General features: G+C 50.2%; 2 protein-coding genes across 5 annotated transcripts in view; one reads left to right on the plus strand and one right to left on the minus strand.

Annotated features, from left to right (window-relative positions):
• The window catches only part of Pde11 (Phosphodiesterase 11), a 404,428-nt gene that overhangs the window by 118,759 nt on the left and 266,554 nt on the right, over positions 1-19,115 (minus strand). The gene's annotated exons all lie outside the window — the stretch shown is intronic.
• The window catches only part of LOC144114812 (uncharacterized), a 137,455-nt gene continuing 134,271 nt past the window's right edge, over positions 15,932-19,115 (plus strand). The window contains exon 1 of the mRNA XM_077648787.1: positions 15,932-16,125. Within this exon, the coding sequence (XP_077504913.1) occupies positions 16,051-16,125 (75 nt within the window). The 5' untranslated portion in view covers positions 15,932-16,050. The remainder of the gene's footprint in view (positions 16,126-19,115) is intronic.

The following is a 19,115-nucleotide window of genomic DNA, read 5'->3' on the forward strand; positions in this document are numbered from 1 at the left end:
TATCAGTTAGGAGCGTGACGATGGAGGCTGAACCCTCTACCAGAGACCCAGACGCCGCCCGTAGGGCTGGAAAAGCGGAACAACAACGTCTCAGAAGAGAGCGTAAACAACCACACAACGATCCCACCATTCAACGGGATAAAGAACGCAATGCGCAGACAATGCGTTTGAAACGGGCGGCTGAAATTGCTGCGGCAGCGAAACGTGTGGCAGTAGACGCTGAAACGAATGCTATCGCATTTTATCCGCATCAATCTAGTGCACCGTCCCTAAACACGGGCAAATGTGCTGGCGCGCATAAGTCGAATTTAGCTTAACGAGGTAAATCGGGGGCCAGTTTTTTTTTTTTTTACACAGAGGACCTGGGCTCGAACAACTTGCCAGAAATACAGGATACTGCTCAGCTCGCATGATAATCAACGGAGTTCCTTTCTTGCTCCTTTTCATCGAATGGTGAACACCACCACGAATACATTCGCGTGATAGCTTTGGGACAGCAAGTCTTGTTATGCAAAAAAAAAAAACCACAATGAAGTAAACTTTAACATCAAACAGATAAGAAATGACTTAACAAAGACAAGGTTCACTGCCTAAAAGATGGCGCTTTTGCTTTGCCCATGGTGACACGGGGCTGTATTTTGAAGCGATTCTTTTTCCGGACCATTCTTTCGCCCCCTCTACCATTGGCAGCTACCGTCAGTGACATCAGTTAACGAACAATTTCGATATCTAGCTCCGGTGTCGAATCGGTACCGAAATCGGTATTGAATGGGCTACCCAGGTCGCTGTCAGCCGTGGACTGATAGCCACCTAGCACGGATCGTCTGCATTCTGCCTTTTCTGACGAATTAAATGTTTTCCAATCCAAATCGGTACCGAGCAACCAAAGAATGGCTCTGGAAAAAAATAATTACAGGGTATACGCCCCTACACCTTTATTAGAGATCAAGTTGAATGGCTGCAACTTTAACTGTCTTTTCACATTTGTTTACCTGTGAACTAAGCAGGTGTAGATCCCTGCGGCAGTCATTGGTGGGAGGTTAGAAATTTGAGCCGTTGTGCTGTATACGACGACTCTCGTATTCTGTCCACTCTTTGGAAATGCTGTTATTTCATGGAACTAAAAGGTGCCGACGTATCTCTGCATGAAACAAACTTTACTCATAGCTGCAACTGAGCTCAGGTCTGCTTATTCGCAGGCTTATTCGCACTTCAAGCTGGAAGTTGCCCGAGTTACGCCAACGAAAACAAGCGAACGCTTTCGAGTCGTGGCACGTTTCAGCGAACGAAGCAATGTGCTCAAAATTCGACGACCATTTCAGCTGTAAAGCCATCTCACACAAGAGAAGTCCATTTGTGAGCCCCATTGCTTCAGGACGGATGCTTCTACATCACTTTTCTACGAGCTCGTGCGAGATATGGACAAACCTCCTCCTACAAAATAAGTGCTGACTAACATGCTTCTGACATATCTCCCAACAACTATTGATGCGAATGTTTATGCCTGCATGTCGAGACTGAGCCATTATGTTTCGTTCATTCCGTGTTAGAATTTTTCAGCTATTTTAGCGCGTCCATTCCCGTGCATCCCTTGGCGTTGCGTTTCCGATTAACGGAATCAATGGATAAATTTTCGCTCGCAGAGCCATCAGAATTATCGAAAAAGAATTAATGACAAGATCGATGCGCAAAAAAAAAATGTACGCGCATTTCTTATTTTTACTGGCGACAAAACAAAGGTTTGCCCCAAGACACAAAGCTAAACCTCTCTGAGAAGCTTTTTCAAACGCCGTTTACATCGCGAGTAGTTCGATGAAGTTAGAAAACTACGACAAAGCGACGGCCCGGAGGTGACGCGAGCCAGTTCGCGCGGAGAGCGAGCAATCGAAAATGCTCGCGTGGACCTTTGTTTTAAACAGACTCGCGCTGTGACAGCAGCTCTTCCCCAAGTTTATGGCCGGGACGGCACCTGCGAAGACCGCGTCGCTTGGCAGCGGTTCTTGGCGACTCCGCCGCCGTCGGGGCTGTGTCGACACCGGCGGGGAAGATGGCCAATGAAGAGTGATTGACGGACGGCTAGCTGTGTGCACGCGGTCCCCTTGGGTCGTTTTGGTCCAGGGTCATATTGATGTGTGGGTCACGCGACGCACTTCAGGCGGCAGTCGAGCGGCTTACTCGCGCCAGACACAACAAGCAATCTGGACGTCTGCCGCAGACGCCTCCGGCTGCTCGCGCATCGAGCGGACTTTGTATATGCGTCCTTCCAAGACCGAATGCTCAAGAAAGAGAGGAAAACCCGACAGACGTGCGCTACGCATAAACAGCTTTCTTTACGGCGACAGAGGGGAGACTATACGCCGTCCGAGTCGCTGAGAACGAAGAAATTACGTAAGTTTGCGCTCGGATAAACAAACTAGCCAGACGTGCACTCACTTCGAAAAAATAAAAAAATAAAAGCTAGGGCCGTTTTGTTCGCCCAGCCCTGCTTCCGCGTCTCTGGCGCCATCTTGGAGAGCGGTATAGCGGCGGAAACGGAGACCCGACATTTGGTGCGCGACTCACCTAATATCCCAGCCGTCAACGCCACTAGCGAGAGGCGAGCTCAGAACATGCACCACTTGAGAGACTTAGGAAGTGTTGCGTCCCGTCACCGTAATTTTAGAGTACAATCCCTTCTTCTACGGCAATGCGGTCAACATCCGTTACTAGTGAGTGCTCCCCATGGTATTCCAAATCTGCGCGCATGCGGTTCCAGTAGCCACCAGTCGGCGAGTTCGTCGCTTCAATCAGCCAGCGTAGCGTACGGGCAAGCCTGGGGACGCGACAGCTCTTCCCCGTGCACCTTTTCGCCGAACAGTCAGGACGGGGGTCCGGTGAAGGGATGGTCACGGGAGATAGCACCCTCTCACCCAAGGCTGCCCTTACTCCTTTCCTCTGACTGACGCCCAGCTACGGCCGGCCTCGAATCGGTGAATCGGAGAGGAAACGTCACTCAGCACAGAACTTATAGACTCTTCAGAAGTTTATACGGAGCCGACAGCAGTAGCTCAGCGGTTATGGAGCTCGGCTGCTGACCCGAAAGACGCGGTTCAATCCCGGCCGCGGCGGTCGAACATTTCGGTGGAGGCGAAATGCTAGAGGCCCGTGTACTGTGCGATGCCAGTGCACGTTTAAAGAACCCCAGGTGGTCGAAATTATCAGCAGCCCTCCACTACGGCGTCCCCCATAGCTCAAGTCGCTTGGGAAGTTAAACCACATAAAACTGAAACTTAAACAGGAGTTTAGATCGGAGTGTCTCTTTCGTGTTTGTGTTTGCTCCAGAACTTTATAAATGTACAAGTACATAATATAAGTACTCAATACAAGCTTTTTTCCGTTGTTATCAAATCTCGTCGTCCTCACTTCCTGGGCCCTGCTTCGCGCGAGCAAGTACGGCCAAACAACCTGAGTCACAACATAACCATAGAATCCGACAGCTTTTCCGCAGCGAAAACTTTCGAGAAACGCATCGAGTGCGTTGCTGGGCGCCTGGATTCAAAGGAACTTCGAGCGTCGGCCGCTCAGTCAGTGAGTAGAGATCAGAGGAAGACAAGGCACGTCAATTCGGCCGTATATAGATTTTACCCTAAACAGAAACGTGAGCTGGTCCACAGTTTCGAGCACTAGTTTCCTTTTTTCTGAAACCCACTCACTAATGCGTAACATCAGCACAGCTGTTGAAGATATCGAGAAACTGAGCTCAGCAGCTGTGAGATGGCCAGACCGAGGGTGTGTAAGGCTGTCGGACGTGTAGGTCCCACTGGCCAACAGGTTCGACAGCCCCCTCCACCCCCCCCCCCCCCCCACCCAGAAAAAAAAAAAGCTTGATCGTGCGGCTGGTTGCAACGCAAACTTTGCGGCTCCGACAACGTCCGATATCAGAGCTTTAGCATAACGTATGCAGCGATACCGCTACCGTATATACCGATACTACTAGCTGATGCGCATGAGCAAATGCCGCGCCCTCCATGGGGCCATCTGCATATCGCCGTTGACAACCGGCGGTATCGGTACACGGTATCGGCATATGATACGCTAACGCGCTCTGTCGATTCCATCGGTGACGGTAGCAGCATGCAGCGCGTTTACTTCGCAATGAGAAGAACCCCTGAACGGTAACGCTCGTGTATTCAGTGCCCACACAGCTGGCACCGCCCATTGGCGAAACAGATATCGTTACGTAGCGGACAGTGCAGAGCTCACAGACATACCAAGTTGCATAAATTATTGCTTCGTCGGAAGCGCATTCTTACCACATTCCAAATCCCTTTGGGACGCAAAAATCCGTGCTTGCCAGAGCCTCATTGTGGCCAGCACTGAACAAAGTGGAAAGAGTGGAGAAAACACGAACGCCCGTCGCAGGCGAGGATTACGGACAAGAGCAGTTCACATGAAAATGGCAGCCGCAATAAAATCGCTGAACCGAAGGGAACCAAAAGAAAGAAAAAGGAGAGAACGCTATAAAGTAACCAGCAGCAGGCAGGTAGCTTATACGGGCACCCTGTGGGGCCTCTGAAGAAAGGAGCGACCAAACAGAATAGGGCGTAATTTAAGATCGGGTCCAGGGACTCGTGTAACATTCGGGCAAGGCAGAGTGCCGGAGAGGTGCAGACATGGTTCATGCAGGGGCGGCTGGTGCAGGGCGGGGGTACACCAGGGCTGCACTAGACGCACTTGCGGTGCTCGGAGTGAGCCACCGTGGGTGCATGGTATAGTGCGTTGCCGACTGGGCTATACGCAAGTTAACCTGCGCTGCCGCACCTGTGTCGCCCTTCTTCCCTTGCTGATGCAGCGGTTTCGTGAACCACGTCTGCACCAAGCCTGCGAAAAAGAAGACAGAGAAAGGAGGTACAGTCAGGGCACGTTTCCCAAGGTGTCTCTCTCTCACCGACAGTGCAGAACAGGTACAATATTGCTTTCATCTGAGAGCCGTACGGGCCTTCTGCCTAAGTTAGTATATAAACTGTTCCCAAATACAGTATTAGGATGAAGTGTTGTGCCACGTGGCAACGTGGCACAAAGCCACGAATCTGCTCCGTCTCACAAACACTGTGCAGGGTCGTGAAGCTGACGTCAGCGAAATAGAGGCCGGGCCCATGGAGGCAATCGCACGAAAGGTGACTTCGTGACAAGCACCGGCCAATCACCATAGCCGAAGTTGCATGCAGTCATGCGCCGTATTTGCGCACGACCGGATTCGTAAGAACAGGGTCCCCGATTGGTTGCCGCGACGGTGCACAGCTTCTGTGAGGCGGAGTATGGACCCACCACCAACATCACTTATTGCGCGTGCAACATTACGCTCGACTCAGAATGCGGGGCTGCTGGGCGCATCGTGACCCCATTTGTGTGTTTAGCTTGAGGTCGAAGATGACGCCTGTGTGGCCTCCATCAACAATGACAGGCAGAAGTCGCAGCCGCTATTCCAGCTCGTTTCAAGGAACACCTCACGAAATCGCCTTTACCGGAGTTACGTCACGCAATACAGTGACTATGTACGAATGGCTTCGACTTGCTGCTTCGCCAACAAGATCGCCACACCAGGATACCTGTGCAGAAGCGCGCTGGCTGATCTTTTTCGCGACTGCTTATTAATTACATGTAGCTTGATGCTGCTATTTAGCTTCGCCCTATCGGCGGACATTGTCAACTGCGCCTGAATATCGTCACTTATTCGATGCGTGAAGAAGTTTTCATTCTCAAGAAGATATCGTCCCCAGTATGAAAAAGAAGAACACACAGTTGTGCTTTATGTACAAGAGCCACACGTTCAGCATTTCATGCACTGCACACAGCAGCTTCTTGGAAGTCCAAGCTCCAGTGCACGAAAACGCGCGCACGCACAGAAAAAAAAGAGTAAATCGAGGGGACAAAGACAGCAGTGTCAAAGGTACGGCAACGAGAGGTCCACTGAGCGCGGCACATTTGGCGCATACGCCCGCAGACAGCGGACTTCCCGACAACGCCACCAGCGGTGGATGCATGGATGGATGGAAGGTAGGAGCGTCCCCTTTCAAACGGGGGGATGGCAGCTGCCACCATGCTCAGCTTTTTTCCATTTATTTTTGTTTAACAGCGTTGAAAGTTATTAAAATTCGCCATTTTCTTTAAATACGTCTTCCTACACTTTTAGCCTTATGTCACCCTCTGATTTTGAGCCATCAATCTTACAGTCGCTTTTTGCTAATTTCCACTGCAGATTTATTTACATGACTATTGCTATCTCTAACCCTAGGGCCTCAGGAAGAGTGACTGTGCCAACATCGACATCGGGATGGATACCATCACGTTTTATTATGAGGTGTTCTATTGTTTCTACAGATTTACCACACACAGCACATGTGTCATCTTCTTCGTTAAATTTTTTCTGTAGCTGCGCGTTCTAAGACACCCTGACATAGCTTCAAAGAGGAGGGCACTGCCTCTTGAGTTGCCATAAAACGCTTCCTTCCTGATCTGCTGTTTCCAGTATCGATATAGTTCTACACTATGCTTCTTTTCCATTGAATCTATCCAATTTTTACCTTCCGCATTTTTAACCTGCCGTTTAATTCTCTTTCTTTCTCCGGCCTCATGTCTGGCATACTTACTGATTAGCTTCCTAGTTCTTTTTCGCCGTTGTGAGTCAATGCTCTTTCTGTACAGGTATTTAAATACCTTAGCTGCTCACCTGTTTATCATCCAATTTCCTCAGGCGTTCTTCGTATAGTACTTTACTCTGGGCTTCCCGTGCTTCGAACGTTGCCCAGCCCGTATCCCCCTGTACTGCCTCGTTTGTGGTTTTCCCGTGGCACCTAGTGCTAATCTTCCGACAGTTCTCTGATTTACTTCTAATCTCGACTGAACTTCTGCCTTAGGCACAGGACCGCATTCTCGAAAGTAAGCCCCGGCACCATTATTCCTTTCCAAATATCTCTCAGTACTTCATACCTGTTGTACCCCCACAATGCCCTATGTTTCATTATCCCGGCATTTCTTCGCCCTTTTGCTATGAGAGACTGCTCGTGTTGTTTCCGTGTACATCTGCCCTTCGTTTACCCATACCCCGAGATATTTGTATTCGGCCACTCGGGGTATTTCATGGCCTTGTATTATAAGCTGCTGATCAGTTGTATCATTGAAAATCATCACACCGGACTTAGCTGCGCTGAAACTGAAACCTAGACTGTCTCCTTCATCTCCACAGCAATTAACCAGAGTCTGCAAATCTTGCTGGGTATCTGCTAACAGTACAATATCGTCCGCATACATTAAACCCGGTAGTCGTTGCTCAACAACCTTTCCGCCTAATCTGTACGACAGATTATAACCTAGATTGCTTCCTTGTAGCCTTCTTTCCATACTTATCATATAAAGCATGAACAGCAGCGGTGATAGAGGACAACCTTGTCTTAATCCTTTGTGTACCTCGGCAGTTGTCGTACTCCGAATTCCTTCCCAAGTTATTTCAACTTTATTTTCCGATATATTTCCTGTAGAAAATCAATTACCTCAAGACCGATACCTTCAGTCTTTTAACATGTTCCACAGGAGTTCCCTGTTCACGTTGTCGTATGCACCGTTTATGTCCAGGAAGGCTAAATACAGAGGTCTGTTTACCGTTTTAGCTATTTCTATGCACTGGGTAAGCGCCTACCACTTCTGAACCCGTTCTGAAGTTCTCCGAGTATTATATTACTTTCTACCCATGACTGAATTTTTAATTTGACCACCTGCATCGCCAGCCTGTATATAACTGATGCTATCGTAATCGGTCGGAAGGATTTTATGTTCGTCTTATCGCGTTTCCCTTTATAAATCAAATTCATTTTACTCTGTTTCCAGCTGTGCGGAATTTGCTTATTTGTTATGACCGCCTCCAATATGCTTTTATCAGCGTTTCTTTGCCTATTGGGCAAGTTCATTAATTAACTTGATTGCAATTTCGTCTATCCCTGCGGACGTGCATTTTGGAATATTTGCTTACGCCTTTTTCCAGTTAAGATTCGACAGTTCTAAGCTGTTTTCTATAGTGCTATCCTGTGTTCTCCCCTAATTTGGGGCGATTACACTAACGGCTTTCCTTAATGACTCAGCTATAACTGATGCAATGTATTTCACAGCGTCATCTCCCCCTAAACATTTTCCCTCGGCATCGTGAATCTGTTCCTGCTTTCTGTGATTCGCTTTACCCAGCCAGCTTACATGGTTCCAGAGTTTTCTTTACCCCGGTGCTGTTGTCGGCCAACGCCCCCAGGTGGCGACAGGCACAATAGGGTGGCCCTCATCGGCACGTTGAGCAAGGTATACAATGCAGCTGGGGAGAATACGGCGCAGGGCGGGAATACGAAAGCGCCCTCGAAGGCTGTACGCGATAAGCCAGTGCAGCGGGACGAGGACGAACTATGCATGCAGTGGGGGTCTGCTGATTAAACGGAATACCGTGTACCTTGCTCCTATTCCGAAACTTTCGATCATCGCGTACACCTGCATTGTGTTTTGTTTTACGAACTGCGCAATGCGAAAAGTCTGCAAACCGTAACACCCACGACCTCTATCTTGGACTGAAGACCTTGGGGACACCTCGTTGGCGCTCAGTCGGCAAGATGAGTGATGACTCTCGCACGACACATGAGGTCGACCGGTTAGTCGTTTGCTGACTGCGAGAGTTGTACGTGGTTACTTTGGTTCTTTTTACTGATAGTTGGCGCCGGCTAACCAGGCAACCGTATTCGTCCTTCGGTTAACCTCCCCTATTTTGAGCCAATTTAATATTTCCGATACTTGGTACGATTCCTTCCTTCTCCGCCACAGGTGACCTTTGTATCACATTTATCTTAGACTGCAAAGTAACAACAAGAACACAACGAAAACAAGTTCGCTCGTGCTGCAGCTAAAACAGGGGTGTGTGTTCGTTACCTGTCTCGTTATCCTGTCGCTTGCAAGAAATGCTCAGCAAAAGTATTGAAGTTGCTAAGTGCTGGACAGAAAAACAACTGAGTAGGTTAGTTAACACAGATTCTGAAAATTATCTGGGCAGATATACTCAAGGTAGTATCTCGTTAGTTTGGATATACTCAAAGGTTGTAGTTTTTGCCCAAATTCACTAGTAATACGCAAATATGAAAACGCCTTTGCCAAGTGGAAAGAAGTGACTGTATTTGCGACAGCAAATGTTAACACAAGTATGTACAACAGCAAAGATCGCTGACTTGAATTTTGTGGCCGCGTGCGCTCTGCACTTTATACGATGCTGGCAAAATTGCTCAAAGTTAGGAGGGCACTGAAAACAGCTTCATCCAATTATTGTGCTTAGTAAAAATTTATTCACTGGCTATGTTGACATTTGTCCGGCAAGAAAATACGCATTTATTGCTGAGAAAATTGCATTTAAAACTCTTCCCGGCCCCGCCTGGCCCCACCCATGTGATTGCGCGTGCGCAGGAGGGTCTCCGGTAGTACGTCTCCGGTATGCTAAAAACGTCTTGTAAGACGAAATTACTATTGTATTAAAAATGAAGAGTTTTCTTCTGTTACTGAGGCGCGAGCGGAATATTTGTGCTGTTGTGTCAATTGACGCAATTGACGCCGCCAGGGACGAAAGGGTTAATGCGAAAGCACTGCTAGTCCCATTACGAGAAAATCCGGCGGCGTGTGTTAGTGTGTGTACGGCTCCTTGGGCGTCGCCACATTGCTCGCTGGGCTGTAGTGTGCACCCCGCGCTATCGCGGTGGAAGCGGCAGCGGAACCGATTTGCAACAGCCCGGAGAGGGTACGTTTCGACATTCTCCTCGCCCGGTGGAAATATCGTTACTAAAAACGTCTACTGACGGTGTAGCGTAGCCTCTGGGATCCGCGAACAAAAATCGGTGTCGACGCACGCATTTCACTCGCCAAATCGGCGGCACCTGTGTTTAGTTTCCTGCTATTTTCTAGCTTTTATAAAGGCTCCTTTTTCGGTGAGAGTGACCTCTTCGTGATTAGAACACGGTGTCCTATTGATACAGGTCAACTTCTACTTGTTCTCAGTGTCCCTTTTAAATAAATTGCGAGAAATGCGACAGTAGAGACTTTTAGGACAGGGGGACCCTGTCGGTTAGGGGCACAGGGTCACCAGTGCGCATGCGCAGAACAATAACCCGAGGGGCGTTAATGTTCTGCGCATCCGCACTGGCGCCCCGCCATTCCAATATCTCCCTAATCGATAGGGTCGCCCTATTCTAAAGGTCCCTAATGGCGCGGGGAAGCATTGCGACTTCGGACGCCACGGAATCCTGCGGCAGTATGCCACTAACAGCTGTCGCTGTACTAAGGAACGCGGTCTGTCGCCCCCGTTAATGCGAGGCCTACAAAGCGTAGCTAAGTGGCCAGGGCCAAGGCGCAAATGCCCGAGCGGGAGCAAAAGCGCGAGTGCGGGCACTGTAAACGATGCTGGAAGGGGTACGAATTCAAAGTGCCTTCCAGAGAGAGCACCGGGAACCAAGAGGGCACAGTTGCGGCCTATACATATATAGGGCACAGAAATGGCAACACATCTACTTGCAGAAATGGGTTTAATGATATACGTGCTTAAAGTCCCGCACAATTTCCCACGACAGCGAATTCAGGCTGCATCGTGCGAAATTGCATGCGCTTTGGAAAGCATGCAGGCAAAGCAGCCCCTCCAGTGCCCGTAACTCGTCGAAAAGGCCAAATTTTCTCGAGCCACAGTGCCAAGGGTAATCGCGTTTTCGAAATTCTAAAAGCTGATATGGATATTAACAGCGACCGGCTACAGATCTCTAATCGCAACTAGGCGTCCAAGTCTTCTAGTTTAAAAAGTTAATTATTAAAAATCAGTCAACGAGCTTACTACTTAAGATGATTCAGCTGTTTTTTGGTGTACACCAACACTGGTAATACAATGCCGCAAAAGCCGCATTTTTACCCCAAAAAGCCTATTTCTGAAAGGCTTTTTGAAAGTGTTCGCTGAAACACCCGGTGTATATGCCGCCGTTTCTTGCGTTCATTTTTGTGCTTCATGCGGGAACTTCCTGCGCAGCCTCGACGTCTCTGTGCATTACGCATGCAAACGGCTAAATTGCCGCGGCCGTTCCACCGACACAGGCCTGGCGTTTCTCGGCACTTTGCCAATGGACGCACTGTGACGGACCCGTGGCCATGCTTTCCTGCTCTTTTCCTCTGCTCTTTCACTCCCTTTATTCCCCTCTCCACGAATAGAGGGCGGCCAACGGGACACGTACGCCTGGCTTATTTCCCTGCCATTCTTATGCTTCTCTTTCTCTGTCAGACAAAAAGCTCTGCTTGCTTTCCTGACGAAAAGGTCGCCGTCTCATCAGGTCCTTCATCAGCCCGACGAGCATGCATGCACGCAGTGCGTTGGCGCACCGGCGCTTCTCGCTGTTAAGCTTGATCCTCTTCTGTTCGATGATGCCTCTGAAAAAAACACCAGGCTCTCTTCGGAGAGGTTGCGCTTTCAGGCGGCGGATCTCCCTTTCCCATTGTTATAAGGCTGTTTATTTCGCGCACAGAATGCATGGATTTTCGTAGACATACTATTTGAGGGGCGAAAAGCAAGGAACGTGAATGAAAAAGCAGACGCGAGTTGATAGTGTTTCGGTTGATACTGAAACGAGGAATTTTGAACTTCTGCAGGACATGTAATAATACACAGACACAGAGGCCACAGTGAGATGGAGAACTTGTCCGAGTGCGGAAGGAGTGATGAAATTAGGAGGTCTTCTGGATGGGACTGCGCGGCCGTATAGTTGGCACACGAGATGGGAAATAGCAGATCGCTGTAAGACACCTCTGTAATAAGAATAGCTCGGTCGGTGACCATGACTACCGGATTAAAATACCCCACTGCAATCCTTCAGCCTTCGTGGCAAATATGTGAAGCTCATTCGTTTTATGCAGTCGGCTTGGAACATATTTTATGCCTTTCTGCTCGCTTTTGCGGGTCGCTCTCTGCTCCCTCGCGCAGCAGCGTTTTTGTAATTCAAGCTGGCATCGTGGGTATAAGCGCACGGCGAATTAAACCTGGGGCGACCGAAGGCCGCAACAGGTCCGTCACACGGGAGCGACAACGGCAACAGCGCCAAGCCAAGCAATGAGAGCAACAACAGAAGCCGCAATCACAGGCACGCAGTCAATGCGTGCGTGCCGGTGCGTGGGCACCAAACGACGCATGAAACGGCGAAGGGGCGACCGCACACGGCTCGCTTCAGCCGCGGAAGACAGCGCCCCCGAATCTGCTGTCAGTCACGTATGCGAAGGACCTCACGCAGCGCGGGACGGGCGCTGCATATCCGATACTTGAGCCGCCTACGCGGATCACGGAGGCGTTGCACTACCTTGCAGCACTGCGCGTCCACATCTGCTGCTGAGGGCCGTCAGGGGCTGACATCGCGTGCACAGCTGGCTGGTCGAAATGCGCGAGGGCAGTGTGCCGACGCTTCAGGGCGTCGGAGGCCAAACTGAAGGGGCAAATATAACCTCGTACGAGACGATGTGGTCACGTGCTGTACTCGTGCGGCCTTTTCTATACACGACCTAACCTTCAACTAGAACCCTTTGCGCGATTGAAAGAAAATGACAGGTGGCAGCGCACCAAATTGTGGAGAACTGCACGTCGCGTCTTGAAAGGCTGACACGAAGAGAAATCGAAACAACCTGCGATCTGCGCGGGTTGATCAGTCTACCATTTGTGCGATAAGTTCACAGTGCCGCAACCAAAGCAGAGGCCCTATGATCTTCACTCGCTCCGTAATATACCTCTCACCAGAGGTGGGCATTTGACCTCAAAAATCTGGACCGCACCTCAACCTCAAAAATAATTTGCCGACCTCACTCAACCTCAACCTCATCAGTTGAGGGGGTCTAAGGAGACCTCAAACTCATCAGTTGAGGTTGAGGTCTCCTTAGACCCCTCACCTCACTTTTCCTGAGGCCACTGCTGCCCTCGCTCAACCTCACCTCAACCTCAAATTGTGAGGTGGAGGTCGGCTGCTCGACGTCAGTTAAAAACAATTATGAGAATCCTGTGAGACAGGAAAGCCAAAATCATGATGGTATTATTTAATAATGTGTGTACAGAACTATTGATGTGCACGCAATAGGAGTAGCTTATAATCTGGGATGAACCCTCAGAGAGTTTATGGCCTCTGGGCAGGGGTGTCTCTTACGCGATTACCACCGGTACGTCGGTGAGTACTTTATATGTGTCAATATTCGGCAACCTGCTTCGTGTATACTTGTCCTTATTCGAAGCCTCACGCTCATTCACGCACGAACCGGCAATTGACAAACACAGACCTTCTACACCATCTACCAGAAATTGGGAGGAGGGGGGGGGGGGGTATTCACGGTACTCTTTTCAGGCTTGAGAATAGTCACCGAATATAAAGAAAGTGGTAGTCGATGTACTTTCCAATGCGACGGTTATGCAGACGCATATCGGTATTTTTCGATTTTCTAGCTCTATCCGGCATAGCGAGAATGCTGTTTTCAGTCCTCTGTATGTTGCATTCGAAAACACTTAACAAGCTGCGACTGTAGTACACCAACAGAGGCACGTTGTATTCATGTCTGTGTAGAAGCGAGCGGCTTCTTTTATTAATGCTAAAGCATTAGATGGCTCACTTTCAAGGTCATATCCGCAAAAAGGTGTCCGCAAGAAACGGCACCATGTGACGTCACGAGCCGACGAGTCACGCGAAGCAGATGACGACGGCATATAATTAACTAATGGTAATTAACATAATTAGCTAGTTCTAAGACAAGCTGTAATAATTCGTGATGGCATCATATGGGTGTGACGTCATACCAGGTCACGTGACAGCGATGTAACGTGCCATCAAACCTAGTCACATGACGACGCTGTAATATGACATCACACCCACTCACATGACAACGATGTAATTTCTCATCATACCAGACTCCCATTCACCCCCCTTCTACCCCCATTTCAAGATCCATATCGATCCCACATTACTACACATGCGCGCATGACGCATTACAATGAGTGCCCACAACCCGGTCCACATTAATGACATTCGGGTTGTCCAGCAGGTAAACGCGCCAGTTCTCATGTATGACATACTGCAAAGATTATGTAACGACACATGCCTTTGGCTCTCGGGATGATGGCGATGATGATGATGCTAACAGTGTATCCTTATGAGCCCGGGAAGTCTGATATACCGCTACCAAATTAAAGGTTACCAGGATATTGATTAAATATTGCACATTACCCAGCAACCGAAGGCAATTATTGTGCGGGAACATAGGAATACCTGCACCTAATAATTAAGGATGATGATGTTGATGTTCCTGGGGGGTCAAGACCCTCCCCTCTTTCCGCCACTTCCCTCCAGGTGGCGATGGTAATGGTTTTGAAATCCTGGGAATTCTCCCATGACTCGGTGATCCCGCGGAATTTTGAAAGAAAAGGCTAGATTACGTCTTCAAACACTGTGCCAACTATTAAAATCACACGGGTCAAAACAACTGGCCTAGAGTGGGCAGCGTGAACCGCTCTCAGTCTCCGAGGCCCTTTTTTCCGGCGCAAAGGTCTGTACACGGACAGAGCTAGAGCGGTAAAATAAATTCCTTAACTCCCCCCCCCCCTTTTTTCCCCTTTTGCTCGAAATCTGGTCAACCACCTGTGAACTCTCCTGTCCAACCCGCTACCGCGAACGGAGCTTCATAGGAACAACGCAAAGGGCATGAATACCGTGCACATTGCAGCACTTTTGCTATAAGAGCGAGGGTGTGTGCGTGTGCGGGTATTATCAGCAACGTGTACAATGTTGCTGAAACTGCTTCTATGGAAGCCTCCGCTAACAATTACCGCGTAAGATTAATGACATCGTGTATCCCATACACTCATGATGGTGTCAGGGCTAATAGCGTTCTTTCTGTGCCGCGCGCGGAAAGGAGTGAGGGCGGTGTCACCTCCAAGAGCCAATAACCCCTCACACTCAATAAAATTAAAGAAAAAGGCGACGCTGCCTTCCTTAGCGAGCGTATGCTTTGCTACGCGAACTAATTTGTGCGCCATTCACAACCTTGGCTCGCATCCCACTCCACTGCTCTCCCACACAAGCAACGTGAGTGGCGGCGCCGATCTGCTGAATCCAGGAAGGGGAGCGCGCAGATTATCGGCCCGCTAAGACGCCTATGCATGACGCGCACACGGGTCATCGCAGCCATTAGTCGTTCTATTAAAAACATCGCAGGGGGCGGCTGGCCGTCACGTAAGCATTAGGTGTATACGCTCCTTCGCGGAGAAGGCAGGCCGGAGGACAGGGTGTTTGGGAGGGTTCAGGAGAAGTAGCCGAAACCGCTGCCAAGATCGGCGCACATCGCCAGCTCAGCGGGGTCACTCTGACGCAGCAATTTGTCGAAGGCATCAGTGCGCGCACTGCGAGCAGCCCGCGCGGCGAAAACAAATGGCGTTGCCGCGGCGCCGCCTAGCCCGGCCCGGAAGAGACAGATGCGAAGCTAATGAGCCTCGGAGGAGTGGGAGGGCACGGTGACTAATGGCTGCTGACGTCGCGCACGCGCCTGCCTGGCGGCGGCAGCCCTGGTGCGTCCGCGGGCCGGAGACGAGGCACTCCGCTGTGCACCGCCTTCCAGAGAGCGCCCGATTCGTCGCGAAGAAAGCGCTGTTTGTTCCGCGCGCGTGTGGGGCGGAACGCCGAGGTGAGTGCGGCGGAAAGGGCTGCGCGTTGCAGCAGCACAGCTACCGGTCCTGCGTTGAAAACGAAGCTTTATCCGACTCGAATGTATGTGCTTCACGTGAAGAGCTAGCTGTGCAGGCGATCAAGCACATACGTCAAAAAATGCTCTCTCTCTCTCTCTCTCCCCACCACTCACAGGCGTTGCGCCAAGTATCTGCACAAAGGCCGTCTTTATCTCCGCATGCACATGATTGCCATCTGGCGGAGTAAAGGCAAAAAAAAAAAGCAAAGGTGCCAAACGGCAGACGCACAGTACGCAAAATGAGGCACAGCCTTTGTTAAAAATATGCAGGTCACAGGGTTTTCTTCCGGGCCATGCAGTGGGGCTCGTCATGCATCGCCAGTGTTCCAGACCTTGAAGGTAAGGGGAACACCTGTTCTCATCGCTCCGAAGATTAGCACTGCTATTATTATTGTTACTGAAAGCCCCAATGCACGAAACTGAAGCAAACCTCAGTAAAATTTAGCACTGGGCTAGCTGTCTACTTCTGAAGTAAAACAGACGCAAACCACATGTGCTTTATATTTTGACAAAGGCCGTAGCTGTAGTATTTATGAGACATCGCGCAGCGTAGCCCGTTCTGTTCCATAAACCGTGCTGTGAAGCAAATGAAAAGCCCCGCTCTCAGCATTCCAAATCAGCCTCTGCAAATCATGTAAATAAACGGGAATGCAAAACATAGCTTTTACTGAATTCACGGCGCAGAGGCGCGAATCGTCTGTGCGCTGCGCACTTTACGCCTATTTGTTGACCGCGTGAAATCGCCCGCAACGCGTTGGCGGACTGACCCAATTTGTACCAGCAACGTCAAGTCGCCTCCTTCAAGGTTCAGAGACGGCGCGATAGCCGATCTGTATGCAGCGGCCCGGCCTGCAGAGGATCGATGCGCGGCGATCCAGTCAAGATGGCCCGATACCACAGCGCACGCGAGCAGTTGTTAAGGGTAGCAGTCAGGGTATCGTGTTGTTGCTCGTCTGTGCAGGGAACTAGAACGGCTGGTTTACGACAAGCAACTAATGTTGAATTCCAATGGCAAATCGCGAGCGCTCCGCCGGATCACGAAGGGAGCGCGTAGCTACAGTGGAGATCGCCCCCTCCCATTTTGCGAATGGAATGCGTGCGCTCCCGCTGGGGCACTTCAGCGCAAGAATAGCTCCACGTTCAGGCAACGTGGCGGCGCCCATCGAAGCGCGGCCCCTCGCTTCACCAGCGATTCGTCCTTTCCGCCACTCCATCTCACACGTTCACGCCAAACAAAAGGCGCACGGAGCTTTCGCTTTGTGTGATGATGCCCGCAGCACAAAATTTTAGTGATAAAATGCGTTACATTTTCAGACTGCTTCCGTATTTACATAGCTGATAGGCTTAGCGAGTACGCCCCGTCTGACGTCAGAAAGCGCGGGAGTTCAATAAAACAACCCAACAATTTTGGTCTCAAAAGCGGTCGCAAAGAATTGACATTCTGTTAAAACAATTTTTTTAATTTGTGCGGACGCGAACAAAACCACAAATATTTACATTTGGGAGGATTCAATCAAAAAAAAAGGTAAAAATGTTCTTTGTGTGTTGCCCGGATTACCGCGTAGCGACGACAGGAAGGAAGCAGCCGGCGTGACCGGAAGCAGACGCGGGGGGAAGGAAAACGTCACGCGGGGTTCCAGCCAAATCTGCCGATTTTGGCGGAGCAAATATCGCTGCTCCACGGAGCAATCCGGGATCGACGTCTGATCCCGATCTCCCATTGGAACAGACAACGCGCGCTCCCATTTCGTCATTGGAATGCAATTGCTCCCAAGAGAGCAGAAAAACTTGACTCGGATCTGCCATTGGAATTCAACATAACAGACAAAGCAAGCGCACAAATTGTCAGCTACTGCAACGATGCCGGAGCAGACGGCGTGCTCAGGTGAATGAAAGCTTTTAAAACGTGGGACGCGCTGAACGAGGTGTACGCCCGAGAGCTTTCGCAGCCCACTGGCACGTACGGAGTGTTTACTCTGAACGACGGTAGAAAAATTGGGGGGACACTTCAGCTCCTCCTCAAGAGAGTGACGCGGCAGCGTTAGTGGTTATTTTGTAGTTTTTTTGTTGATTAGTACCTCTTTCTAATTAAACGCACTCATTAGCATAGATGAGCAGGCATACAAGGCCACGTGATACACAGCATGAACGTGCCTCAATGGCCAAGGGGCAGCGTGTTTGATTACCAACCTAGAGGACCTGGGATCGATTCCTAACTAATGACCCAGTTTCCTTTTCAGCGTAATTAATTTTACTTTACATTCTTACATGTCATGCTACGACCTAGGCACAATTTAACTCGAGCTGTTTTAATGATTTTCATTCCACAGCTCAACGTGTTACGTCACAAGCCTGTCAATCTATCCTGAATTAGCGTGATAACGCGCGCACGGCTATTCTTCCGAACGTCCGTGCTAACTCTTTCGCGTCAAGACAGACAGCCTACAGATGGCAGCTGAAATTAACTAGCAAAGCTGAAAAATGAATGTGGATTCGCTCAGCTAATCCAGGATATGCAAAGGGAATGCTGTCGGCGTTCACTGTGTTCACTGGCGTTGGCGTTGACAGCGTTCTAGACGCCGATGATTTTGAGTAAAGGAAGGCCGCATAACTGGCTCCTCGGGTCTGTGGACGCCTCAATCGCACTTGATGTACGTGGCGGTAGTGAGAGAGAGATGTGGGCTGCATGCAATACTGCTGACAAAGTTGTGGCAGGCACGCGGCACTGCAGCAATAGGCCGCAGCGTTCATTGGGTGACCAACCTATCGCGATCAACCATTAACTGCCACCTCCAAGGGTGGCAGGGTGGGCGCGTTGCCTATCCGGTGTGTCGAACGACTCAACGTTACACACAGACAGCCGCGTCTGCTCGGCTAGATCACGTGGTCAGGCAGCGGTCGCTACGCGGCTGTGGGGCCCCGGAGCAGTGACGGCGAAGCAAGGACGTTCAAGATCAAACTGCAGCCCACGGCGAAATCGGCGCCGCTAGGCCAGTACAGCTTTCGCTTTAAAAACCCGGGGTATGTGTGAACACTCAACCTCTGACGGAACGCCAGCAGCGGAGGCCACGCGCAGCTGCTCCGTCAACGCGCGGAACCGGCACCCCCTCCCCGCGCGCGGCTGCCGATAGCAGCTGCCGATAGCGGCTGACAATAAGATCTTGCATGCGGTTGCCTTTGAGGCGGTGTTGCCTTAACTGCTTTCGCGCGTACCGTTTGTTTGTTTCGGGAGGGGCTCAAGGTAGTTTCTTGTAACCTGGGTTGCTTTCTACTTGGGAAGCCGGGCCCCCTTGGGCCACCCCAGAATCACCAATGATGGGCCCTCGATC

The sequence above is a fragment of the Amblyomma americanum genome, chromosome 1 (genome assembly GCF_052857255.1).
Source record: "Amblyomma americanum isolate KBUSLIRL-KWMA chromosome 1, ASM5285725v1, whole genome shotgun sequence".
Lineage (NCBI taxonomy): Eukaryota > Metazoa > Arthropoda > Arachnida > Ixodida > Ixodidae > Amblyomma > Amblyomma americanum.